This window comes from Monodelphis domestica, chromosome 3 (assembly GCF_027887165.1).
Source record: "Monodelphis domestica isolate mMonDom1 chromosome 3, mMonDom1.pri, whole genome shotgun sequence".
Lineage (NCBI taxonomy): Eukaryota > Metazoa > Chordata > Mammalia > Didelphimorphia > Didelphidae > Monodelphis > Monodelphis domestica.
In genome coordinates, this window is record NC_077229.1 from 48,840,619 (window position 1) to 48,866,439 (window position 25,821).

A 25,821-nucleotide genomic window follows, 5' to 3' on the forward strand; every position below is an offset into this window, starting at 1 on the left:
CAACAGCATCGAAAGCACTTTGTAGATGCTGCCTACTCTTTAGTTCAACCTTCTCATTGACAGATGGGGAAATGGAGGCCCCAGATTCGGGGCTGGAAGGCACGTTCTCTGGCTCTAAATCCAGTGGGGTCTAGCCACCGGGCGGTGCCCGCAATCCTCTCCCTCCGAGTTCCCCTCAAAAATGAGGCTCAGGTCCCACCTCCTGGATCGCCTCCACCCCCGAGCGGGTGGCACTGCCCCCCAATAGTTACTGGGTCCCCGGGGAGAATGGAAGCTCGTGGAGGCGGGGCCAGGCCCTCGTAGGACCACGCCGAGCTGAATCAAACCGAGAACGTTTTGTGCATTTGGGGTAGGAAAAAAGATGCAACAGAGAAGGACACCGAAGAACCGACAAACCATGGAGCACAGCTGGACACGGGGGGTCAGGAAAAGCAAAGCTTCCAGGGGGACGGCGGCTGTGCTCTCAGCCCGACCCAGCAGCGTCGGATGCCTGGCGGGGAAGGGCTTCCCGAGCCCTGGAGGCCGTCCTCGGCGCGCTCCATCTCTGGGCTACGGGCCTAGCCACCGCGGTCTCCCTGGCCTCCCCCCGCCTCACTGCTGCCGTCCCCCCCTTCATCCAGAGCAAAGCATTGGAGGCCTTTCACAAGCGTTAACTGGTGGATATGATCCAATGTCTGATATATTATGGAATGAAAAAATGTAAAAAAAAGATGCCATCACACATGGAAATACAAGAGCCGGTTCACGCGTCTTGTGGGTTTCGGGGAGCCCCTCCCTCCCGCCTCCCCGCCCCTTGGGAAGTCACTAGACACAGGGTTTGCTTTCCTTTTTAATGATGAACAATATTGGTAACTGCGAAGGGTGCCCTGCCTGGGAGTAAGCGCCTTCTGAGTGATGGCGAGGGATGAGCGGCGTGCCCACGGAAATACCACTCGAGGGGACGATGGGTTAAGCCTGCACACGCCTTTTTTTTCTTTTTCTTTTTTTTTGCAGTAAAAGCAGAGACCGAAAGCAGCCTGTAATACTGTTTAGTCATTCCTCACGTAAAACATCTGAAATAATTCACTGAAGGTATCAAAAATATACCCTGTAGACCAATACATCATTTACAACTGCCTTTCCTTCCCACCGTTTCAGCAACGATGTCCGAAAATCAGTCCACTCTGCGAGCGGCGGCGGCTGGGCGACTTTCCCGGCATCCTCTGGGGTGGGCCGGCGCGGACGGACGCGTGTCCGTCTTCCCCCGCTTGCCGGCTGCCCCCGCACGGCCCGACACTCTTCCCAGGCCTGCATTTTGGCAACGAGCGTCCCGAGGCCGAGCTCCCTAGAGAAGGCGATCCTCGCGGGGTCCGGGGGGCGGGAAGGGGGACGCGGGCCCCAGAGGCCCCGGAGCGGCGCCGGCGGCTCTGGGCGCCCCAGGAGCCGACGTGGACTGAACTTTGGTTCTGAGCCCGGCGTGTCATCCCAGACAGGGAGGAGATGGTCTCGGGCCGAGGGAGATGGAGCCGGTGTGCGGGCTGAGCCCGCGGGAGGAGGGGGAGGCACGAGGAGCCAGCGGTCATCCCCCTTCGAGGACTGGGCCCCCGGCCGGCGCAGCCCGCGGGTGTCTGTCCCGTCGCCTCCCTCCCGGCCTGCCCCCCGCAGCACGCGTGGCTTTCGGGCGGGGACGGCGAGCCTTTGCCCTTCCCGCTGCCCCCAGCCAGACGCGGAGCACCAGGTGGTAGGGTTCCCCTGAGAAAGTCAGTCCCGTCCAGGGGCCCCTCAGAGGCTGGGAGCCCGGCAGGGAGGCAGAGGGGGACACGCAGCTCCTCTCCCCGGGCCTTCGGGCGCAGGGCTGGAGCGGGGGGGCCGGCGCCTCTCCTGCCCTCACGGCAAGGGGGTTTAAGGCTTTGGGCCGAAGAGGACACGGGACTTCGGGGCTCCTCCCGTACCCTCGGGGGCCTGGAGGGGGAGCCCTGGGCGGGGGGCGAGGGGCCGGGCCGCTCGGCGCTCCGCGTCCACGTCGGTGGGCTCTGGCCGTCCCCCTCCTGCCGCCTCCTTCACTCGCTGTCTGAGAGGGTCTCGTACTGGGAGCAGAGCAGGGGCTTGGGCTCCTCGTCCCAGGCGTGGTGCGGCCCGCTCGAGGTGCCTTGTGGAATGGCTGTGGGGGGCGAGGGGGTGATGACGTTCGTCGGGAGCCTCATGATGAGCGGGTTGTAGGGGAACGGCGTGGAACCTGGGGGGAGGGGGGAGGGAACAGAGACGGACAGCAGGTGAGGGGACGAGAGGTCAGGGGGGGGGGGCAGGGAAGGGGGACAGACACTCCCCAGCGAGGACAGCCGCCTCCTCTGCCCGAGCCTGGTTGGGCCAGCTCCGGGGCCTCAGAGGATGGAGCCTGGCCGGGGGTCAGGAAGACCCGGGCTCACAGCGTTCCTCAGAACCCGGCTATTCGGGTGCCCGCAAGCTCCGGGCCGCGGCCGCCCTGCCCGTCAAACGGGGGCCTCGCTGTCACGGCCGCGGCCGCCCCGTCTGCAGAAGCGGGCAGAACTCCCTTTGGCCCATCGGCTCACGGCCTGGGGCGGGGAGGGGCTCTTTCAGAGTTTTCAAGCCACACAAATGGGGGTCATTTGGACCCGGCGTCCCAGGCAGCCGCCCGGCACAGGCCCAGCACCCGGGAGGTAGGGCCAATGCTGCCTCAGGAGGGTCTTTTGGGGGAGCATTTGTTCTGTTCTTTTCTCCCAGTGTCCGGTGACTTGGGGAGCAAAGGACATGGAGAGCCCTGGGGGGCACTGACTGGATCCCCCTTTTACAGATGAGGCAACTGGGGCCGGGAGCAACTAAGCAACTTTGCGTGTGGGTCCTGAGTGGTCCCGGGTTTCCCCACTCGCCCCTGGGATCAGGAGGAATGAATGAAGAGCGGCCCGAGGGCAGCCTCTTTGGAAGGCCTTTGGGCACCGTCCCGCGGCCCCGGGCCATCGCTCATCAGCATGGAGGGACCCCTGCCCCACCACTGGAGGCATCGGAACGAGCTGGCCCCGCAGGAGTCCGGCGGGGAGCACCCGGTCCCGCGGCTCTGGGCCCGCTCCCGGATGGCCCCTGGGGTCCCGGGGTGCCGTGACAAGGGACGAAGCCCGCCCCGGGGCGGGTCCCCCGCCTCCTCCCCACCAGAGCGGCCCTGGCGGCTGCCCCTCACCTGCGGACGACGGTCGGTCCTCCCACACGCGGTTGGTGAGCGGGGTCCTGCGGTTACAGTCTCCTTCGGAGTGCACAGAGGAGACGGACGCTGGCCGCTCCCCCGACGACAGCCCCGGGGCTGGGGACTTGGCCTTGCTTCTGTTGGGCCGGCCAGAAACCTTTGGTTTCCCTCCACCTCCTGTGGGGAGACAAGGGCGCCCGTGTCGCTACCATGCACAGCCCAGCTCCGGCGCCCCCGCGGGCCGGCCCGCCCCTCCCCACCACGTCCGAGGCTGCCTTTCCGTTCGGCGATCTGGGCAGCTGGCTGGCCCTCGGCACCCTACCCATCCCCCCTCTCCGATCCCCCGAGTCTGCCTGGGGAGCAGAGGGGCCCCGGGAGACTTCGGAGCTCTGAAAGCGTCCTCCATCGTCCGGGCGGGCACGAGGACCGCACAGGCTCCGGTGTGAGGGGCCGGGCCTGGGACCCACCCGGCTCACATCCCACCTCGGACACTTCCTGGAGGCAGGAGGCCTGTGCGGGGCTCAGGAAGGGAAGGGGCAGAACCGTGAGCACGAGTAAGCGTGTCCGAGGGTCATGCAAGGAGGCGGCGAGGAAGCAGCTCCCAGGGCCTGGGGTGGGGAAGGGTTAGTGCTGGGAGGGACTCCAGAGCCCATCCGGCCAGCCCTTCACTGAGCAGTAAGGAGCAGGGCTCGGGGCAGAGCCGGCGAGGTCCATCCTCTAATGGATGACGGAGGGGGGGAGGGGACGAAGGCAGGATCTGAACTCCAGGCCCCGCTGCCCAGACAAGCCTGGGGGCCTCCTCACTCCCCCAGGGCTGTCCCGGGAGCCCTCTGTGCTCTTGCAGGGGGCGACGGGCATGGGGACCCCACTGACGAGGGTGCTTGGGGGGCATGGCGCTAGAGACCTTCTGCACAATGGGACCTGGGGCTAGACAAGGAGGTGGATGCGGTGAAGAGAGAGGGTTGGGCCTGCAGGCTCTGAATTCCAGCCCTGACTCTGCGACCCTGAGCAAGTTCCCAAGGCAGGAAGAGGCCATCATCCTGGCCCACCCTTGGACAGGCCAACAGAAAAGATTAGACAACTGCGAGCGATCCGGACTCTGCTGAGGTGCCAGAGGCCTCTAGAGAGGCTCCGACTCTTGAACCCAAGAGCGCGCACTCAGTGAATGTGGTTTCCAGGTCACAGACCCAGAACAGGAAGCATTCAGTCTAATCCCCCCATTTTTCCGAAAAGGACTTCCCAGGGTCAGGAAGGGAGTGAGTGGCAGAGATGGGAGCTGAACCCAGAACTCCTAACTCCCAAGTCCTCTGTAGGCTGTGGCATCTGTCCCACAAACTCCTCAGCGCATCATCGATTCAGAGCTAGAAGAGCCCCTGAGGAGCCCGTACAGCCCCGAGACCCTACAGATCTGCAATTGGAAGTGACTTGGCCAAGGTCATCCAGCCAGCACACATCTGAGGTGGGACTCGAATCCAGGTCCTCCCAACTCCAAGGCTGGCTGTCTCTCCCCTATGACAGCCGCCTTCTCCCCCTATGGGAAAGGGCACCTAACTCAATCCCCTGCTTTAAAAATCCAAGCCAGTGGGGCTGGGGGGCCAACAGAGCCCTGGCCCCCTCCAGCCAGTGACCTGAGCTTCGGATGGGAGAAGGGATGGGGAACAGGAAATAGTGTTGTCAGTATTTTAGAGAAAAGCAGCAGCATCTCCCGCCCTCCTTAGAACGGGGGCGGGGGGCGGAGGGGGCAGGACCCAGGACGACGGGAAAATCAGTACTAGCATCAGATTAGTGGATTCCAAAAACAAACAGAAAAATATTTTAAAATGAAAACAAAACCAAACCACACACACAGTAAAAGCTCAAAGCTCGAAGGGGGAGAAATCAAAACACGAAGGAGGAATTAATCACAAGGAAACAAAGGGAGGGCTGGACGGACAAACGGACAAACGGCGGAAGGTGGAAAGGCCTGCAGACCTGGCGAGATGAGCGGGTGGTCATTCCGTCCGTCAGCAGCAGTTATGGGCATAGCAGCGGGCAGGCTCGCACTGGCATTCAGAGGGTTAAAAGCATTGGCACTGAGAGGTGACCGGTCTTCCCACTGATCATCATATTTACCCATTAGGGCCCGCCTAATAATTGCTTCCAACCCCATGTTGGGGCTCGCGTGCTCCTGAACCGACTGGCTTCTACAAGTCATAAGGCCTGGGAGAGAGAGAGAGAGGAGAGCGTGGAAGAGAGAGAGGAAGGGGAGGGGAAGGGAGAAAGAGAGAGAGGGAAGATGGAGAGGGAGGAAGAGGAGGGAAGGGGGAAGAAGGGGAAGGAGAGAGAAAGGAAAGGAAGGAAGAAGTGGGGAGAGGATAGGCGGGAGAGGAAGGGGAGGGTGTGTGGAAGAGAGGAGGGAGAGGAAGAGGAGTATGGAAAAGGGAGGAAGCGGAGGGGAGAGAAAAGGAGGGGTGGAGAAGGGAAGAGGAAGGAAAGAGGAAAAAGGGAGAAGAGGAGAGGAGAGAAGAGGAGGGAAGGAAGGGAAAGGGGAAGAGAGGATGGAAAAGAGAAGGGGGAAGAAAAGGAGAGGAGGGGAAAGGAAAGAAGAGAAGGAAGGGAAAGGGAGAAGGGAGGGGAGGAGGGGAGGGGAGGGGAGGAGAGGGGAAGAGAGGGGATGAGAGGGGAGGAGAGGAGAGGAGAGGAGAGGAGAGGAGAGGAGAGGAGAGGAGAGGAGAGGAGAGGAGAGGAGAGGAGAGGAGAGGAGAGGAGAGGAGAGGAGAGGAGAGGAGAGGAGAGGAGAGGAGAGGAGAGCAGAGGAGAGCAGAGGAGAGGAGAGCAGAGGAGAGGAGAGCAGAGGAGAGCAGAGGAGAGCAGAGCAAAGGAGAGCAGAGGGATCCAGGAGCAGAGAGGAAGGAAGGAGAGGAAGACAGGAGAGGAGAGAGAAGAAGAAACAAACAGTCAGCACATTCTTCCAAAGCAACAACTTTTCCTCTGCAGTCCCCGCACCCGGCTCTGCAGCATGACCCCCACCATTCCCCGTTGGCCCCTGGCTACCAAGGGGGCCCGGCTTTGTGGGGTGCAGGCCAGGGGCCCTGCTTTCTCAGTGAGACTTGGGTGAGGCAGGGACAGGCAGAGGGGAGCTGTGTCTACTCTAGAAGGCCGAGGGGGCGCCTAAGCTGGTTATTACACTTTCTGCAAGGAGCCAAATCCGACAGAAGAGGGCAGCCGGAGTTTCTGCCCTGGGGGAGGCCATTTCAAGGGTTTTGGGGACGGGCATGGAGACAGATGCCATTCCCAAAGCAGCTACATACTGGCCTTCACAGGCCTCCGTCTCCTTCCCTGACAATTAGGGGCTCTCCCTAAGTGACTTTCCAGCATGGCTGCCACTGGGCGGCAGCCTTTCTGCTCCAGAGGGACACGAGGTCAGAGCTGCCCACACAAGTCTCCCTGCTCGAAGCTCCCTGCTGGCCGCTGCCCTGGGGCGCTCCTGCTCTCGGGCGCCCCCCTGGGTGAGGCCTGGCTCTCCTTCCCCACCGTGGCTCTTCTCCCCTCCCCTCCCGGTGCCGGGCTGCCGAGCTCACTGAATTCAACAAGGGGCATCTCTGAAGGGCCTGCCACGGCCAGCGCAGAGACACGACAGAGCCGCCAGCGCGCCCTCGAGGAGCAGCAGGGGCTCGGGCCGCCCGGCCACCCCTCTGGTCTGTGCCGTCCCCTACGGAGCCCCGAGCAGCCCTCCCTTAGCCCCGGCTCAAAGCCGCAATGAGAGAGAGGGTGCAGAGACGTAGTGGGGTTACTGTGGGTTACAGAATAGCCATGCAGTTACGTGCAGCATTCACTCTGCAGGGGGAGGGCGGGGAGGCAAGGCGGAAGGGGAGGGCTGCCACCACGTGTCTCCTGACTGGGCAGGGGAGGGTACAAGGGAACGGTGAAGACGGGCTTGCCACAGCAGCCGGGACGCTCTCCGGGTCCCGCTTGGCTCGCCGCGTGGGGGACCCGGGTTTGGCCGGACCGCTCGGAAGCCGCGACGCATGTGCTTCCCCCCCCCCCCCAAAGGCAGCCCTAGGGTGGGGGGCTGCGGGGGCCTCCGGCTCGCCTCCCTCCCACTCCCCCTCCAAAACAGCCCTTCAGTGGGCTCTAGAGCGAGCTCCGGCGTCTCCCAGGGGCCCTCCAGCCCCCGAACCGAGCTGACTCCTTGGTTGGCCATTCAAGGCCCTCCACCATCTTGCTCCAGACAGCTTCACCAACCTCTCCGTCTTTCCCAACAGCCTCTTGGGAGTTCTCTGGCCCCCCAGGCTTATCTGACCTCCGGGACAAGGCCCTGGGGCCTCTAGCTAGCCCCTGGCGTCTCGGCCCTCCCCACAACGGCCACCACTAGGAGCCCTCCGAAGAGAACGTGGAGCCGGAAGGGTTCTCGGGGCTGGCCAGTCCCACTAGCCCCGCGTCCCCTGGCTCTACCCACGGTCGCCCCATCCCCGCTCCGAGCCTCCTCTTTCCTAGGCCAGCCAATGCCTCCGCCATCTTGGCAGCCCTCCGTGCTCCAGCCCCCACCGACGAGCTCTCTGCCCCCTCCTGTCCCCGCAGAACGCCGGCTCTCCCCGGGCAGGGCCTCTGTCTGCCCCGGCCCCGCACACGGCACTCGGCGGATGTCTGACGCTAGCTTGTTCGGCTGAACTGAAATGGGTTCTTTGAAGGGGCCAGATCTGCGTCAGCTGCGCCCTCCGCAACGGGAGCCAGGCCAAAGCCGGGGGTGTCTGTGGAGCGCGGGCACCCCTCTCCGGGCGGACCGAGCCAGCGCCAGCGTTGGGGGGGCTGGATGAGGGGGCCCCCGAGGGCCCCCCGACCTCACGTCCACGGGCTTGTGAGGGCTTCCCTCCCCTGCACACAGCCGTCACACACGCCACCCTCGCTGCCCTCGGCGGCGCTCCCGAGCCTCCCCGGACACGCACGATCTACGGGGAGAGCCGTGGGGCACGAGGCCACGCGGGGCGAGTTACCTGCTCCGGTGATGGCCGGCATGTTGAATATCTCCGTTCCAGGCTGGCCAATATCTGGGGGAAAGAGAGCAAGAGACGGGTGAGATGCTGGAGCCTGGAGCGAGCCCTGGAAAGCAGCCCCGGGGAGCCCCCCCGGACAGGCCCCTTCTCACAACCAGGGCAGGAAGGGAGGGAGGACGATGCTCTCCTCTTCCTCTCTGCCACTGGCGGCTCAGGCCAGGATGAGAGGGGCACCCCGAGAGCCTTGGGGCGTGGGGGAGACAGACCCATGAGAGACCCAAGAGAGGCGGCGGAGACCGGATCCGCTGCTTCCTCCCCCTCTGAGCCAGTCTGCTTGGGCCGGGCAGGGGCGCTGAGGGCACTTACTGTACTCGGGCTCGTTGCGGCTGTTGGTGCCCAGCTTCTTGTTGATCTCCTGCTTCTTGGATTTCACCATGGCCGAGTTGCTCTCCGTCAATTTGCTGAAGAAGGCGGGAGGCTGGCTGTTGTTCCCTGGAGACTTGGACCCCATCCTAAGGGAGGAAACAGGGTGAGGCTCTGGCCCTGGGGAGGTCCCGGCTCCTCTTTGAAGTGCACCCCCTTTCCATGGCGGGGGGCTGTTGGGCTCGGGGGTGAGCGCCGCCGAGAGCCAGGCCTAGAGGCGGCTAAGTGGCAGCACGGACAGGGCCGGAGCTGGGTGGTCCTGGGCAGGTCAGAGGGCCGGGGGTTGGCTGTGGGGGACAGCCGCAGGCTGAGCGACACAACTCGGTGGCAGAAGCGGGCCTGAAATCTTGGTCCCTGGTGCACCCCCTTCTCTCCCAGGGGCTGTGCAGAGCCCGAGCCTGCAACAAGGAGGGACCCTGGAGCAGCGCGGGAGGGGAGGCCAGCGACCGAGAGAGACCCGACGCCCGGCTCCTACGTCCCCCAGACGGCGACCGTCCTTCCCGAGGACGGGAACGTGGGGTCTCCCGAAGACACGCTGCTCTGGGGTGGCCCTGCTCGACTGCTGGGATTCGTTCCTGCATTAAGAGGGCACCCACTTTCCCATCACTTCATGGGCTCCCTGATTCGGGGCTGGAAGGGGTTGGCCGAGGTTACATCCACCCCCCTCGTTTTAGAGCTGCTGAAATTCGGGCCAAGAGGCCCAGGCGAGATCCCCTGGGCCAGCTGCTGCCACCCGCTGCCGCCCAGGACGTCTGGACGCCCTCCCTGGTGCCCAGGGCACGGCCGATCTCCTTCCCTGCCCCCATCCCCGGCGCCGCCCTACCTGGGCTCTGCCTGCTCCCCCTCTCGGTACAGCATCGGGTAAGGGGCGCTTCGGCCGTGCTCAGACTCCCCCATGCCCTCTGGTGGGGAGACTGGCTCGATGCAGTCTTCTGAGCCGCCCAGGGCAGAGGCTTTGCCCTGCTCCGGAGACCTGGGAGAGAGCACAGAGAGGAGAGGCAGCGGGCGGTCAGGGCTGCCAGAGGCGCGCTCCTCCCCTGGCCTCCCGGCGGCCTCTACAACCAAATGCCAGTGCCTTGGTTTGCCGTGGGAAGTCCGTTAGGACGCGGCTGCTTCTGAGCTTTCCGGTCCCCCTCCTTACAGCGGTCCGGCCCAACTGGCCTCCTTTGTACTTGACTTCTCACCTCTGGAGCCCTGTCTTTGCCCAGGCTGTGCCCTGGGCCTGCAATGCCCTCTCCCTCTCAGACCGCCTGGCTTCCTGCCCTGCCTGGAGGACGTTAGCGCCTCCCAAGCTCAGGCCAGGCCCCCGACCTCCCCAGGCCGTCGCCCGTCGGCGGGAGCCAACGGTTTTTCCTTTCTTTCTGCAGCTCCTCTGGGGCACCGACAGGCCCCCACAGCCAGGATGAGTCGGGGAGCTAACTCCCAGGGTTCCCCGGGCTACGGGCACTGCTGCCACCTCCCCTCGAAGGGGCCCGAGCTCCTGAGGCCGGGCTGTTTCTGACTTCCCATCCCGAGGCCAAGGCCTGCAAGGAGTAATGCTTCTAACCACTGAGCTCATAGATCTTGTGGGTCCTGGGTTCGAGGACGTCTAGCCAAACCCTGCCCTGGCCCCCTGGACACCACCGGGAGCCCGACAGGCCTGTGTTAGGGCAGCTTCCTTTCTCAAGGGAGATGTGCCAGGGGCCGGGGGCGGGGGGGCCTGCAACCCTGCCCCAGACGTGGCCTTCCCAGGACGCGGACCACAGACCTCCTCTGTCCTCCCTCCCCTCCCCCACATGGGGGTTCACAGCTCAGACTCTGGAAGGGGCTGCGGGGGCTGTCCCATCTGAGCCCCTCGTTTTACAGATGGGGAAACTGAGGCCCAGGGTGGGGAAGTGGCTTCCGAGGGAATGAGTAGGACGTGAACCCTGGCACAGGGGAAGCACATGTGGCTGCCTCGATCGCCCCAGCTCACCTCTTGCCTCCTTCGCTCTGGGGGGAGATGCGGGAGGCGGCACCATGGTCCGGCTGGGGGAGGTAGACCTCGCTGGGCGTCCGGCGTAAGTCCAGCACAGGGCAACTGGCCCCGGGAAAGGAGTAGAGCGGGGCCGGGAGGTGGGAGTTGAGCTGCTGGGGGTGGTGGCGGGTGTAGTCCTGGGTGATGACCTCCTGGGGGGCAGGGAGAGACGTGTGGGCCGGGCTGGCCTCCCCCCCCGCGCTGTCCGCAGAGCCTCCGGCGGGGACTCGCCCCCCCTGCCTCGAGGGGCTACTCACGCTGATGTGCTGGGCCAGAGTGACGACCCGCTGGTGCCCCTTGACCACGGAAGACGCCATCGGCTGCCCGGGGGACTGCTGGCTCTCCGGGGGCTGCCGCACGTGGGGGGTCTCGGACAGCTTCAGGGAACCTGCGGGGGAGAGGCGGCTCAGGCCCCGGACGCTCCTCGGCTTGGCCTCCCCTTGACCTCTTGCTATCCCCGGTGTGCCACCCAGCTGGGACGGGGCTTCCCGACGGCAGGCCTGGCACGCCACGCGGCGCCAGCGGGCAGGGGAGGCTCTTACCCAGCGCGCGGAGGTCCAGGTCCTGCACGCCGAACGGCGCTTTGCCTGGAGTTTTGTCTCGGTGCGGCTCGCCGGCCGAGGCCGGGTGTGGCGCCTGGGCCTCGAGCAGAGGGTGGGCCGCGTGGCCCTTCCCCAGGCCGCGGCCGGACGCGTGGCCCGAGCTAGAGCCCGAGCCCGGGCCGGACGACACCAGGGCCCTGGGCTCGGCGGCTTTGCTGGGCGACGGCGGCGGCTCGAGCCCGGCCCGGCCCGGCGGCTTGGGCATGAAGGGGTTGCTCTCTAGGCGGGGGCGCTCCGACCGCGGGGCCCGGGAGGCCTCCTTCTGGAGGACGGCGGGGTCCATGATGGTGGGGTAGCCCCCGTCCATGGAGCCCAGCGAGCAGTGCGGGGCAGGCGGGAAGCCGGCGGAGCGTACCGGCGAGGTGGCCGACGAGGACGACCTGCGGGGAGACGGGAGCGGCCGGTCAGGGCCGCGGCAGGGAGCGCCGACCACACGGGCAGCGTCTCCACCATGGCGCCCCATCCGAGGGAGAGGGCCGCGGGGCTCCCCGCCTCGAGCAGAGGAGACTGCTAAGGAGGCCGTTTGCCCTTTGGAGGAGAAGCGGGGGCCTGAAGCACTTTTGTCTTTAACCCCTCGCCTTCCATCTTAGAATCCATGCTGCGTACTACTGGTACAAGGCAGAAGGGCAGGAAGGACGAGGCCATGGGGGGAAGGGACTTGCCCAAGGTCACACAGCTCGAAGGGTCTGAGGCCACATTGGAACCCAGGACCTCCTGTCTCTAGGCCTGGCTCTATCCAGTGAGCCATCCAGCTGCTCCCAAAATAAATATTTTTTAATTAGTCAAATTGACCTGGCACTCATGTTCTGATTAACTTTTAAACTATGGTTACCCCTAATTTGATACATCCATAACTTATTCAAATACAATTTTTCATAAACAAAAACTAGACTCCATGGGTTTAACCACAGGCACCCACAATACAGCAAAGGGGGCACTTCCAATAGCCACCCAGCCATAGTGGGGCTGGAATTCCATGTTGCTTCATTTCCTGGAGCCTTTTTATGAATGTTTACCCAGTAAATAAGTTGGGAGGGTCACCCCAAACAGCTGGCATTGGCCCCGTGCCATCTTTGCCCCCCAGATAACAGAGAATCAAGCCTAAGAGCCCACTGCCCGGCCTACAAGAAAACAGGCAGCGGCCACCACACTCAAGGCCGTTTCCCCAGGACGGGCTGCTTTCACCAATGAAAGTGCCCTGGAGGCTGGCATACCTTGTGCCCAGCTAGCCCTAGGGCTACCTCTTTCAGAGGCTTGGCGCCAAGAAGGGAAGATTTGGGAGAAGCCCTGGCTGTCCCCCCCATGGACCCAACCTGTCCCCAGGAGCCCTCCAGGGGCACTCCTGGAGTCGAAAGGGATTTCTCCCTCACCTGATCTCAAAGCACGTTATCACTCAACAATACACTTGCACACTCCTGGAGGAGACAAGGGCACACCCTTGGGGCTATACAAAGTAGACTCAAAGTTAAAGACAAGGAAGAGAAGCGAGATGTTCCCGTGGACAGAAAGCCAGGCCTGGAGACGGGAGGTCCTGGGTTCTAATATGACCTCAGACAGGTCTTAGCTCTGTGACCCTGGACAAGTCCCTTCACCCCCAGGGCTCAGCCCTTCGCACCCTTCTGCCTTGGGACCACTAGCCAGAACCGATTCTAAGATGGAAGGTGGGGTTTAAAAAAATAAGTTAAAGAAGAGGGGATTTTGGAAAAGGGAAGCGCCAGCCAGGGGTGGGGAAGGGGGGGCAGGCAGCTCGAGGACAAAGATTCCCATCTCCAGGTGTGGAAAGGAAAACTGTGAATCAAGCTTTTGCATTTCTGCCTACTGAGATGGAGCAGACATCAGTTGGAATGTGACGGGAGGGGGAGTGACAGTTGGAGTGAGAGAAGAGGATTGTGGGATAAACGGCTAACTGAAAGGTCTTTGCCCTCTGAACTCTGTTAAGTGTGGAGCAAAGACCTGGAGCTCCAGATCCCAACCTTTGGAAAAGTCTTGCCTCCATTTCCCTTACCCAGAAGAAAAAGAAGGTTCCTGTATGTTTGCAAGCATCCATTAGAGGAAGAACAAACAGCAACAGCTGCTGAGAAGGGGCTGATCCCTTACTTCAGGGGTCCCCCTGAAGATCCTTTCCATCCCTTGACCTTCCCAAGAAGGCCACTTGCCACTCGTTAAGGTAGGAGCACTGATTAGCTAAGAAGATAGATAAGCTGAAGAGGAGCTAGAACACCAGGAGGGTTTCCTCTTCCCTCAAACCTCCCCCTTTCTCGATTTACTATAATTATTAAACGACTTGAGAAATAGAAAATTGCAGTCAGATTCATATTGAAGAGAGAACCAAGAACGAGAGGCTGGCGGCTACGCTAGCCATTAGCCAAGGAGAAACGAGAGCCAACAGGAACGGTCTGTTTGCCAGACAAAGGGAACCCCTGGGGTTCACCTGCTCGTCCAGCCTTGCAAGGGCTCTCCACTCGTCCCCAGAAGTTCTCTCCAGGCCCCTGGTCCTGCCATCCGTAACCTGGCCTTCCCCAGGGCACCTCTCCTGGGGCTGAGTGTGAGGGACCTTCCGAGAGCCTCGGCCACAGAGGGTGGCCTCCCTCTGACCTCTCCGGCCCTCCGGAGTCTCTCTGTCCCTTCACCTCCTCCGTGCCCTGCTACCAACCCTTCTGTATCCCCTGTATCTCTTCAATCCCTTCATTATTACACAGGCCCAGGCTGGGCCCCCGCTGGGGATGCTCTCCACCCCTCAGGCTTGGAAGGTCTAGTTCCAAGACCATTTCCTTGGGGCCTGCAGCCCTATTTCCACGGCTTGGCTAAGGGCCGTCCAGCCCCCAGAACGCCTTCTCACAGGAGCCCTGAGGGACCTCAGAGGCCACCTAGCCCAGCCCCCTCACCCGGGAACGGGGAGTGAGAAGGGAGGCCCAGCGATCCCAGAGTCAGAACTGGAAGAGGCCCTAAAGGAGAGCCCCATCGCCTCCTTGTACAGAGGCCAGACAGGTGATAGGACTGTTGATACCGAGCTAGAAGGGGTCTCAGAGGCCACCTCGTCCAACCCATTTCGTGGATGAATAAATGGAGGCTCAGGTTGCTGTCCGAGGCTGCCCAGAGGGAAGGGCCGTACCGTAGGACAGAGGGGGTGAGGCTCTCTACAGAGATGATGCCCTTCATGCCCGTGTTGTGCAGCACGCTGGGTCTCTGCTGGATGTTCTCCTGGGTCCGGGGTGAAATGGGCGAATGCTGATGGCTGTGAGAATGGGAGGATGGCCGGCTGCTGCCCCCGCCGCCGCCGCCGCCGCCGCTGCCGCCATTGCCGCTGCTCGGCTCCGTACCTGAGGACGAGGCCGCGGGGTCAGAAGACGGGGGGGAAAACGGGGCGGCTCACCAAGACCACCAGCGGGGAGGGGACGGAGGCGAGACTCGCGGGCGATGAGCCAGGAGGAGGGCACTGAGCCCAGCTTCCCAGCCCACAAAGCTCCAAGCCCTGCTGGGAGGCTAATGCAAGGCCAGCATGGCTAAGGAAGAGGGAGGCACCATCCTTAGACCCATTCTACAAATGGGGAAGATGAGGCTGGCGAGGGCGGGAGAATGACTGCTCAGGTTTCTCTGAGGGAGCTTTGAGGGCTGCAAAGGGCCTTCTGTCGAGCGTCCCTTTTCACCCTCCCAACAGCCTGGAGAGGGAGCAGATACATTTACAGACGGGTAAACTGAGGCCGGGAAAGAGCATGTCGCTTGGGCTCGAGGGTTAGGTTGAACTTCCTGAGCCCGCGTCCAGTTTCTGAGCCGCACCACCATGTCGGGCCACGAGTGCTAGCAGCGGGGCTGGCCAGGCCCTGACCCGAAGGTCTGAATGCCTAGCCCAGAGCTCGCTCCCGCCTTCCCAGAGGGCCCCGCCCGTACCTGGCCTCCAGATGGGGGCGTGCTCCACCGTCGTGGTGGACGTGAGCACGGACTTCTCCCGGTCACGCTCTCGATCTCGTTCCCGGTCTCGCTCCCTCTCGGAGGAAGACGTCCCCGTCGGCTTGGTGATGTGGGTGGGGCCTCCTAGGAGCCAACGAGGGGAGGGTTGGAATGGGCTACGGTCGGGCCGTCGGGCCAGGCGGGGAGGACCCGAGGAGGGCTGCCTGGGTCTATGGCGAGGGGGCTTCTCTCGTGGCCGTTACCTGGGGAGAGCGGGGAGGGGCTGGGCCTGCTGCTGAAGGGCTGGGGGGCGCTGGGGATGTACGTGATGCGGTCGATGGAGGTGGCCGAGGTGCCCGGCGTGGGGGGCACCAGCACTGGCAGGTGCGGCACTTGGGACAGGTCGATGATGCCTGTAAGGGGGCACACAGAGGCAGGAAGGTCCGCGGGGTCCCCCCCAGAAGGTGCGGGCCTCCCAGCCCAGCTCCACAGGGCCCCGGGGGGCCCCCAGGGGGCCTCGGTCCCGCTCCCAGGGCCTGGCCTAGAGCAGCCACGTGATAAAGGCCGGGCCGTGTGCCCGGCGCACCAGCTCCGTCTCCTGCCTACCCCGGGGTCCGGCTGCATAGTTGAGGGCCAGGGAGGACTCCCTGCGGATGATGTCCGCTCTCTGCGCCATGGCGGTGGCGGCGGCGGCGTTGTGGTGCATCTGCTGGGACGTGATGTAGTCGTTGATGATGGTCTGCCGGTTCTCCATGGCCGTGGTGTCCGGGTAGCCACGGATGAGGTACGGGGGGTACAGGTGAGGGTAGGTGGGGTTCGGGGCCAGGTGCCGGGGCAGGTAGTAAGCGGCGGTAGCTGGCCGGAGGGAGAGGAAAGGGAGGAGAGAAGAGAGGTGAGTGCGAGCGTCTCCCACCCTCGGGAGCGGGCGGCCTCCGTCTGCCAGCAGGCCGGCTGCGGTCCCCGAGGGGAGAGCTGCCGGCGTGGGCTCCGGGAGGCGGGCGCCAGATGGAGGGAGGGAGCGCCGTCCTGCCCCCGGCCTCTGGGCCCAGCTGGGAGGGTCCCCTCTGAGGAGCTCTGGGAACGCCCCGAGCCCGGCTGCCATCTGGGCGGGCCAGCAGACGCGGCTCAGTCGGAGCCGGCCAAACACCGTCCGGGGCCTCAACGCAGGGAGGCTGGATGGCCTCCGAGGCTCTTTGCAGCTCCCTCAGCAGTAAACGGGGGCCAGACTAGGCGGCCCCTGAGCTCCCGCGGAGCCAGGAACCCCCGAGCTCACCATGAGCTGCCCCCGGACGGCTCCTTGTAGGCCTGGGAAGGGTCCCGTCCCCCTCGCCCAGCCCCAGGGGAAGGGCACGGCGGGCGAGTCCCGTAGGCCGCCTCGCCCGGGGGCCCTGCTCCGCTCGCTCCGAGGAGACGGGCGCCGCTGCTGCTTGGCACGCGCCGAGGCATCCGGGGCCCGAGCTTCCAGGGCGCGTCGTGCCTCTGTTAGTGCCGGGCCTGGCCTCTCCCCCCGCCACGCGACCCCGGAAGAGAACGAAGGGGACGAGGATGACGAGCAAGCGCGTCCTCCACCCTGCCTAGGGGCCCAAGGACGAGCCCCGCGGCCTCGGCCCGCTTCTGCCCGGCACGGAGACGGGAGCTTGCGGGCAGCGGACCAGAGAGCCAGAAGGGACCTGAGAGGCCCTCACGGCCGCGCCCCACTTTAGAGATGGGGACACGAAGGTCTGCCCGAGGAGACGCGGGGAGTGACGCGTCGGGGGGGATCTGAACTCGGGTCCTGTGGCTGCAGAGGGGCGTACCTGCGTCCAGGGGGATCCCCCGGGGGATGGAGGTGGGGTCGAAAGCCAGTGGGATGTGTCCTCTGTACAAGTCCACGCTGCTCACACCTCGCAGCAAGTGCTCGTAGGGAGACATGGGGTGCGGGTGGTGGTCGGGCACCGCAGTGTGCGGGGACTTGGAGCTGGCGATCTCGCGAGAGGCGGCCGAGATCTTCCTCTCCTGGGACCCCTTGCTGGACGACAGGCTTCCTGGAGGGAGAGGAGGGGGTCAGCCTCCCCTGGGGACGCCTAACCAGCCGAGGGGCCCCCGCAGCCTGCACGAGCGCCCGGGAGTGCATCTCCCACCCCCAGAGCCTCCCCAGGCCGCGCGCTCACCGTCCTGCTGCCGGGGGGTGGACTCCCGGGTGGACACGGGGGAGCCCCGGGGCAGATGGCTGCCAAAAGCCGTCGCGTGGTCCTCGTAAGCCAGGGGGCTCTGGCGGGGCTTGCCCAGATCGGGCACGATCACGGGCGCCCCTCGGGTGATGGAGCCCCCTGAGCTGCTGACGGAGCTGGGCCGGCTCTTGAGCGTCTCCTCGTAGCAGCGGTCCAGGGCCCGGGGATCCTGAATCACGTCCAGAGGGTGCACGGGGTGGAAGGTCCTGCCGGGGCTGCCGATGATGGAGCGCACGTCGTGCTTTTTGGAGCCGCCCGAGGAGCTGCCGCCGTCGTACTTCAGAGGAGTGCCCTGGGCAGGGAGGGGGGAGGTGAGGGCCGGATACACAGATGGGAGGGGGAGCAGGGGCCTGGGGCAAGCCGCCAGCATGGGCGGGCATCCTGCCGACCAAGGCCTTACATTCTGAGGGAGGAGTCGCCTACGGCAAAGAGGCACCAAGAACCAGGCCTCCGTTTCCTCCTCTGTAAGAGGCACGGATTGGAGGCAGCTGGCTGGCCCAGACACAGGAAGACCCGAGTTCAAGTCCAGCCTCATACATGCCTAGCTGGGTGACCCTGGTTTGCCTCCATTTTCTCAGCCGTTAAATGGGGATAAGCACAGGGCCTACCTCTCAGGGGTGCGGGGAGGGTTAAACGAGAGGTGCGTGGGAGGCCCTCAGTGCAGCCGGGAACAAATGCTCCTGCCAGGAAGCTCCCAACACTAAGGCCAGTGCTCCGGCCTCATCGCGCCTCTCCTCGGCCCCGAGCTGCCCCCAAGCCGGAACCCCCGCATGAAGTCACACACCCGGCAGCTGGAACCTGATCTGGCCTAGCAACGAGCGTCCTGTGTGAGGGCCGGGCTGGGATGTGGCCTCGGGCGCTCACGGGCTGGCCTGCACCATCCCTTTGCCGTTCTCAGCCTCGGTTTCCTCATCCATAAAGGGGGGATGAACACCTGCATCCCCAAATAACTGCGAGGGGCCAGCGGGGCCCCGGGGAGCCCCGAGTAAAGGCGTCCATCTTAGGAATCACCCCAATGGGGATAGCGCCAAGAGCTGGAGAAGACTCTGGGCCCCCGGGAGGCCAGCCTGCTGCTCTCCTGAGCAGCCCACAGAAGCCCAGGCTGCCCCTGTGAACCTGAGCCCTCGGTAGAGCACATCTACCCCTCCCGGGCGTGGGCCACCGATCGATCCGGGCACGGGCTCACAGGCCCAGCCTGCGGGTCTGCCTTGGGACCGTCCTGGGGACTCCTCCTGACCTCGTGGCTTGGCGGCTAACTCGAGGGGCCTGGCAGGGGTTTCATCAAGAGGGCTTCCAAGAGGCCAGCTGGCTCCATCCTGGCCTGGCCGGGGGAGGTGCCGCCATGCTCATTTTATGGAGGAAGCGCCGAGGGGCCCAAGGACTCGGAGCCGGGTACCGGCGGTGGCAGTGAGCCTCTTCTAGGCGCAAGCTTCAGGAGCCCCTGGACCACCTCCCTCCCCCAGCCTGTCCCAGGATGGCACAGGGCCTCCCCTACCTGGGTGATGGAGCCTTCCTTCAGGGGCCGCGGGGGCCCAGGCAGCTCGGGCGTGTGGCGGAGCTCCTCGCGGGGGATCTCGTGGATGGAGCGGCCCGCCTCTTTGACGGTGGCCACCAGGCCCTCGTGGCCCTTCATCTTCATCGGGGTCAGGCCCTCCAGGGGCCTCACCTTGTATGGGTCAGGCAGGTCTCGGGGCGGAGTGCTCTCCCTCTTCAGGTGCTTGGCCTCCCGCCGCAGATAGTCCTCCTGGGCCTCCACATAGGACCGAGGTATGCCTGCCAGGAGCCGAGGTGAGACCGAGTTGATGGGGGTGCTCCCTGCCCAGCGCTGGCAAACCCACCGACTAGGCCACCCCCTCTGGGATGGACAGGCCTATTCCTCCCTTTCTGTGAGGCTGGCCCAGAATCAGGGAGGCCTGAGTCCTGCCTCTGTCACCCAACTTTGGGACTGGGCCAAGACCCTCCAGGTCCTCAGGGTATGTGCTAGGCCTCCCCTTAGGAGGTACAGAATCAGATGGAGAAGCTGGAAGGAACCCTGGGCGATCCAGCTATAAGGGGCCAGGGCCAGGATTCGAACCCAGGGTCCTTGGAATCCAAATCCAGCATCCTCCCTACTGCACCAAACTGTCTTCCAGCATGACTTGTGAAACCACAACTGTGCTTGGAAAGAGGGGAGGACAAGCCTTGTCCTGGGGGGCTATGAAAGTGGGGCAAGGGGGGTGCCCGCTGATGTTTGTGAATGTTTTTGGGCTGGCATATGTCTGAGTGTGCATATATATCCATCCTCCCTACCCCCCATTTCATCGAGGAACCAAAAAACAGAGGGGTCAGATCTTCCTTCTCCTCTTAGGCAGCAGAGCACAGTGGGAATGCACCCTAATTCTGAGGAAAGCTGGGGGATTAGGCTTCGCTCAGCCATTTGAGGGAGTCCCTTTGTTCCTGCTAGGTCTCAGTTTTCTCATTTGTCATTTGGGGATAATGGTTCCCTGGCATGCTTCCTTATGTGCTTCCTAGGGAGGCAATGGACAGAGAGCTGTCTGGCTCTGGAGTCAGGAAAGCCTGGTTTAAGCCCTGTCTCTGGCACACACTATGTGGCCCTGGAATAGCCAGTGGCCCCTCTCTTGCCTTGGTTTCCTCATTTGTAGAATGGGGGGAGATATGAACCAAACAGGCTCAGAGGCTCCTCCCTCCTTGGATTTAGGATCCACTGATTCTGAGTCACTTTCCCTCTCTGGACTTGGTTTCTGGCCTCCAGTTCTCCATTCCTACAGGGCGGCCCTTGGCAGAAGGAAAGCTTGGGTGAGAGGATGGGTGGCATGCACTGGAGAGGGGACACCATTGGCCTTCATCTCCCTCCTCCTGGGTCTTCCATAGGCCTCCCCCAGCTGATGTTACCTTGTGTGATGGAGCCCCGGCTATGGTGCTGCTCCTTCAGGTGGTGGGGGCTATGCCGGTCAGGGGGAATTGCTCGGCCCATGAGACCTGGAAGGTGGCAGAATTATGGTTAGAGAGTGCCCCAGGACACCCGGCCTAACTAGGTGAGGAGAGCACGGGATTTGGCAGTGGGAGGCCTGGGTGCCTGGCTCTGGACAAAAGCTGCTCAAAATTTCAGACACTCACCTTCCTCTCTCCAAACAGCAAGGGCTGACCCACAACCGTCAAGGGTATTTCCTCACTGGTTATATCTTATACTTATACCAATGAAAATCTCAGGTGCCAAGTGGTAAAAAGGACCTCTTCCAGGTGCTGTGAGAAGGCCCTACCAACATTGAGGCTCTGAGTATTACTAATGTTTTTTTAAAAATCAGATTTGTGATTTCACTGGTATGGGTAACTCCCAGATGAAAAAAGTCTTTCACCAGTGGGTGCTGGTACCTTCTCTACCTCTTAGAGCTCAGGACTTGGAATCTGGAAGACCTGAGTTCAAATCCAGACTGAGACACTTAGTAGCTGTGTGTCCCTGAAACAGCAGCTTAAGCTTCTGTCTATCTCAGTTCCCTCAATTGTAAAATGAAGATAAGAGCATTTACCTCCCAGGGCTATTTGAAGAATTTAATAAGAAAATATTTGTAAAGTGATTTGCAACCTTAATATGTTATATATATAATATAAATATAAATGATGCCACTATTCCTAGTTATTACTATGGTTAGGACTGAATGGCTAGAGCAGACGTCAAGATTAAATGACTTTCCTAGAGTCAAATGGCTAGTATGTGCCAGAAGGGGAATGTGATCTGAGGTTCTCTTGTCCAGGCCCATCACTTCCCTGGCACTGTTATCATCACTGCCATCAGTGCCATTGTTATTGTTATTCTCATAAGAAGGAGAGTTGTCAAAGGAGCTAGGGGCTTGGGTCTAGAAGACACCTCTGGCACTCACTTCACTGTCTCTTGCCTCAGTTTCTCCATATGTAAAATGGATTTAATGACGTATTATGCACTTAGAAGGATTCTCTGAGTAAAGTACTTGGTAAAATGTGAAGGACTAGCACAGGAGTTCTTGGGTCCACAGATTTCAGAGGTTCCATAAATTTGGATGGGGAAGAAAAATTTATTTTATTTATTTATTTATATTTGTGTAATTGATATGTAATTTTGTATTTATATAAATATAATACAAATATATAAATATAAATGTATACATGTAGATATTATTTAGACTATTTATTTTTATTTTACCAGCATCCTTGGTACTCGATTTTCTTTTACCTCCTTAAAGGCAGGATGCTGAGAAGGGGACCCTGGGCCACCCTAGGGTACCTGCCAGAGGGGTCTATGACACAGAAAAAGTGCCAATGGCATCAAACTGGAGCACTGATTTAGAAAAGCACAAACGAGCATTAGCTACACTGAGTTCTATTTTTGTTTGGCTTTTTAACCTTTCTCCCAATGACAATCTTGTTTTCTGTGACTTAGAGTTTGGCACCTCTACCCTAAGTTCCTAGAACCATGTTGGCAAAGTCACAGCACACGTGTCCTGGTATGCCAGAGAGGGCTGCTCCACTCCCCCTCTCCACTGCACCTTAGGATAATCTTCACATGCCCTGCCCCTCTGCCCAGCAGACCAACACAAGCACTTCCTCCCTCTGCTGTCTGGGGCAATGGGGGGGGCGGGTGTTGGTGCAGCCCTCACAGGTAACTTGAAGGTGCCTTTGGGCACATAATCTCAAAAGGTTCACCAATGCTGTCCTAGAACATTAGCTCCAAGAGGATAGACCTTATCTCCTCTTACTTAGTCTTTTCATGGCCTGGAACCATGTAAGAAATGCTTTTGATTGACTGATTGATCAAGAGAGGACAGATTCTCACTGAACCCCTCAATAAACACTTATTAATCACCTACTACATGCTAGGAACTGGGGGTGGAATAGTTCCTACCTTCTGGGTCCAAAGCAGGCAGCTTTTCATTCACTCTAAGGTTAGGTGGGAGATAGGACATTGGGCTGGAAGTCAGAGGCACCTAGTTCCCAATCTGTCCTCTATACTTACTGTGTGACCTGCCCCCACCCCCCCCCATAAGTCACTTAAATTCCCTGGGCCTCAATTTACTCATCTCGAAAATAAAGGGATTGAGCCCAACTTCTTAGGTCTCCTCTGGCTCTAAATCTTTGACCCTATGAGTTTATATTGGTGACATGAACATGGGGGTAGGTGCTAGACTTGAGAGTCAGGAACACCTGGGTTCAAATGCAACCTCAGTCACTAATTGTACGCCCCTGGGCAGGTCACTTAACCTCTGTCTGTCTTAGTTTCCCTCAATCAAGATAATAGTTGCATCTACCTGAAAAGAACTTAAATAATATATCTAAAATGATTTTCTAATCTAAAGTGCCATGTAAGTGATTAATATTATTATTAGCAGTACTAGTGGTGATTAGGATTAACGCTGTCCTGAGTTTCTTTCTCTCTATGCATGTTCCCATTTTCTCCCCAATTCAACTAAGAGGTCCCTGGGGTCAAGGGCCTTGTCCCCTCCCAGTGGGTGCTGAGCTCAGGGATACTCCAGAACAACATGGGGCCCAATAGGAAGAGAAGGAAGGGCCCAAGTCCTGAGTCCTATGCCCTGCCTGCCCCCGGCCAGCCATTGGGAATGCCCACCTTCGATGCCCGTGGAGAGGTCACGACCTGATAGCCCCCGGCCAATTCGTCCTTCCATCATGTCATAAGTGCGCTTGGAGGCAGATGTCTCATGGGTCGCCCCGGAGCTGCTTCTTCCATCCTCCTTTGAGCATGGAGACACAGACATCCCGCCTAGAAAGCAAACACATGTCCATTAGCCTGGTGTGAGCAAGCCAGGGGCCTCAGAGCCCTCCCTTGCCCCTGTCTGCCTGGCTGGCCAGCCTCTCCCTCAGTGAGCCTGGAATCTCAATGCTCTTCTGATCCCCCAGCTTGGGCCCCGCAGCCTATCCTAAGCTCCTTGTTTGCACAAAGGTCTCCGCTCCCTTGAGTGACCAGACATGCTCCCCCAAATCCGCCCACTGTCTGTGGCTGGGCTCTGAATCCTGGCTGTTCCATCAGGTTACGGATGCCAGGCGTCAGCTACTGGGTTTTTCCGGGTGTGTTCCCCCCTCCTCTGTCCAATACCTTTTGGAATCATTTATTTTGGGTGATTTCCACTAATGTGAGATGGAGAAAACTTCCTTCCCCTTTGGCCTAACTGGGTCAACATGGCATATCTGGAGCATGTGTGTGAAGAAGACCACATGTCATCTCTGAGTAGGAACATGCATGTGTCTAGGAGACTGGAAGAGCATGTGTACCTAGGGGAGTCCAGCCAGGACCCTGAGGCTGGCTGCCTGTCAGTCAAGGGCTGGGACAGGAAGGCCTGAGACAGTGACTGGACAGAAATAGCAGGGACCCTGCCCTAACAGCACTGAATCCAGAGTTTAGGCCCCAACTCTGCCACTTATTAGCAGTGGGACCTTGGGCCATAAGCCTGTGGGCCCTGATTTCCTCATCTGTAAAATGAGCAGGTAGAGCATCCTTCCAGGCCTAGAGCCAGGGCCTAGGACCCCTCAGAACCCACAGCTTTCTCACTTGACCCTTTCCTCCTCTTCTGTCAGGGCTGGCATCCTGCCTCCCATGGGAAATATCCTGAGAGGGAGCCATTCCTGCACCCCCCCAGCAGCAAGCCTCTGCTCTGCCAGCTAGGAATGTCCCTCATGATCTCCAGTCCCAGGAGAGGAGAGTGTCAGAGGGGGGAGAAGCCTGTGGGAAAGGCAGTGGCAGAGGGCTGGGGAAGGCTGGCAAAGGAGAAACGGAGGTGAAGGCTCTGTCGTCAATACAGACTCCCCCTGGGAGCCTCTGTGAAAGGGGACCAGACAATTCATCCTTCGTGCTCACGCGCCAGGCACTGCTCATTAAAGTCTCTTCTTGCCAAGGCCCCTCGGTGCCCTTGAGAACATTCCCTCTGGCTGGAGCTCACAAACATAGTCCTTCCATGCCTTTAACTCATTCCTTCCTAGGCTGGGCCGAGGGTTTCCCTGGTCCAAGGGGAGAAGCTTGTAGAGGCTGCAGGGCCAAAACCCCAAGACAGAGAGTCTGAGGGCAACTACTTGGATATCCAAAACCCAGCTTTCAGGTCTCAGGCTATAAATCCCCACCATGACCTCTCCCAGCTTCCCAGCCTCCAATGGCAGGGGGAGACTCTCACCCTCAGGGTTTCTCTTCTAGGAAATGACAGATTCTCCCCATCATGTCCCTTTCGCAGGAGAGGCAGCACATCCAAGCGGTTAGAGTGCCAGACGTGTGGAGAAGGAAGACTCGGTTCTGAATCCGGCCTTAGACCTCAAGTGTGTGACCGGGGCAAACCCCTGCTCTCTGAGTCTCATCATTTGTAAAATGGGGCCCTCAATCATAGTACAGGCTTATTATATGGATAAAATGAGGTCATTTCCAAAAAGAGATTTTCAAGCCTTCAAAAGCTAGCTAAATGCCAACACTAATACTAAGCATCAACTTCCCCCACTCTCATCACGACGGAAACTCGCCGAGTTACCTTTTTCCCTTTTTATTTGTATTCCTAGCATAATGCTGGCAGGCACACAGCTGGTGCCTAATAACTACTCCTCAGACTGGGCTGGATTCTGTTCAAGCAGAGGCTTAGCTTTCCTGCCTCCCAGACAATGAACATTTCCCAGCAATACGAGAGGCGCTCCATTCCCACTGTGACTAATAAAGAAACGAGAGGGCACGTCCTCATCCTTGCCCCAAGACGCCTGCCTCCCGATCAGAGATGCTGGCCTCTGGATTGTCCAAGCTCCCTGCCACACACAGGCCGGGGCCAGGAGGCAGGGGTACTGCAGGACCGAGCTTCCCTGGGAGAGCCTGACCAATACTAGGATAGGAGGACCGAAGCACGAAGGACAGCAAGAAAAGAACAAACCCCTAAACTGAACGGACTTATCAAGACCAAGCTTGGTCTGCAAGCAGGAGAGAGCGTGCCTCTGGCTCTGCAGACTTGAACCGGGAGTATGGAACACTGTCTACACTGTCAGATGAGGTGGGTGTGCACGTCTGTCCTTCTAAATTTGTGTTACAAGAGATAGTTCTCTTAGTAGCAGAGGAGAGAGGGAGAGATCTCAAAAGGAAGGTGCTATGAAAAAGAACATCCATTTCCTTAAATCAAATAAACACACCCCTTCCCTTCTATCTTAGAATCAATATTGTGGCTTGGTTCCGAGGCAGACGAGGGCCAGGCAATGGGGGTCTAGTGACTTGCCCAGGGTCACACAGCTGGGAAGGGTCTGGGGCTAGATTGGAACCCAGGACCTCCCATCGTGGGGCCTCGCTCTCTCTTCATTAAGCCACCGAGCTGCCCCCAGTGTCCATTTTTTAAAGAGGCAGGTATGAAGAAAACAAACCACCCTAAACCAAAACCAGCTGCTCGGTGACCTCTCAGCTGGCAAGTAAGAGGCTGGGAGAGAGTTCCTGTTTAGGGACAGGAAGGGCCAGAAATATTCTTGGGAGAGAAAAACAAAAACAAACGAAACATTCCCCAACTTCTCGGCTCCAGTGTGTAAGGATGGGACCAAAACCCGTGTCAGCCTTGACTCC

General features: G+C 60.6%; 1 protein-coding gene across 3 annotated transcripts in view; it reads right to left on the minus strand.

Annotated features, from left to right (window-relative positions):
• Positions 1-649: 649 nt before the first annotated feature.
• NCOR2 (nuclear receptor corepressor 2) overlaps positions 650-25,821 on the minus strand; it is a 32,864-nt gene continuing 7,692 nt past the window's right edge. Inside the window, exons 6-23 of one of the 3 annotated variants that reach the window (XM_056821898.1) lie at positions 22,864-23,016; positions 20,160-20,246; positions 18,763-19,040; positions 17,208-17,559; positions 16,854-17,081; positions 15,664-15,912; positions 15,321-15,470; positions 15,058-15,201; positions 14,282-14,489; positions 11,110-11,549; positions 10,825-10,955; positions 10,526-10,719; positions 9,395-9,544; positions 8,515-8,660; positions 8,149-8,202; positions 5,288-5,374; positions 3,173-3,352; positions 650-2,215 (exon numbers count right to left, since the gene is read on the minus strand). In XM_056821898.1, the coding sequence (XP_056677876.1) occupies positions 2,040-2,215; positions 3,173-3,352; positions 5,288-5,374; positions 8,149-8,202; positions 8,515-8,660; positions 9,395-9,544; positions 10,526-10,719; positions 10,825-10,955; positions 11,110-11,549; positions 14,282-14,489; positions 15,058-15,201; positions 15,321-15,470; positions 15,664-15,912; positions 16,854-17,081; positions 17,208-17,559; positions 18,763-19,040; positions 20,160-20,246; positions 22,864-23,016 (3,407 nt within the window). In that variant the 3' untranslated portion in view covers positions 650-2,039. Of the gene's footprint in view, positions 2,216-3,172; positions 3,353-5,146; positions 5,375-8,148; positions 8,203-8,514; positions 8,661-9,394; positions 9,545-10,525; positions 10,720-10,824; positions 10,956-11,109; positions 11,550-14,281; positions 14,490-15,057; positions 15,202-15,320; positions 15,471-15,663; positions 15,913-16,853; positions 17,082-17,207; positions 17,560-18,762; positions 19,041-20,159; positions 20,247-22,863; positions 23,017-25,821 lie in introns of all 3 variants that reach the window. The other 2 variants (XM_056821896.1, XM_056821899.1) reach the window with 2 other exon arrangements.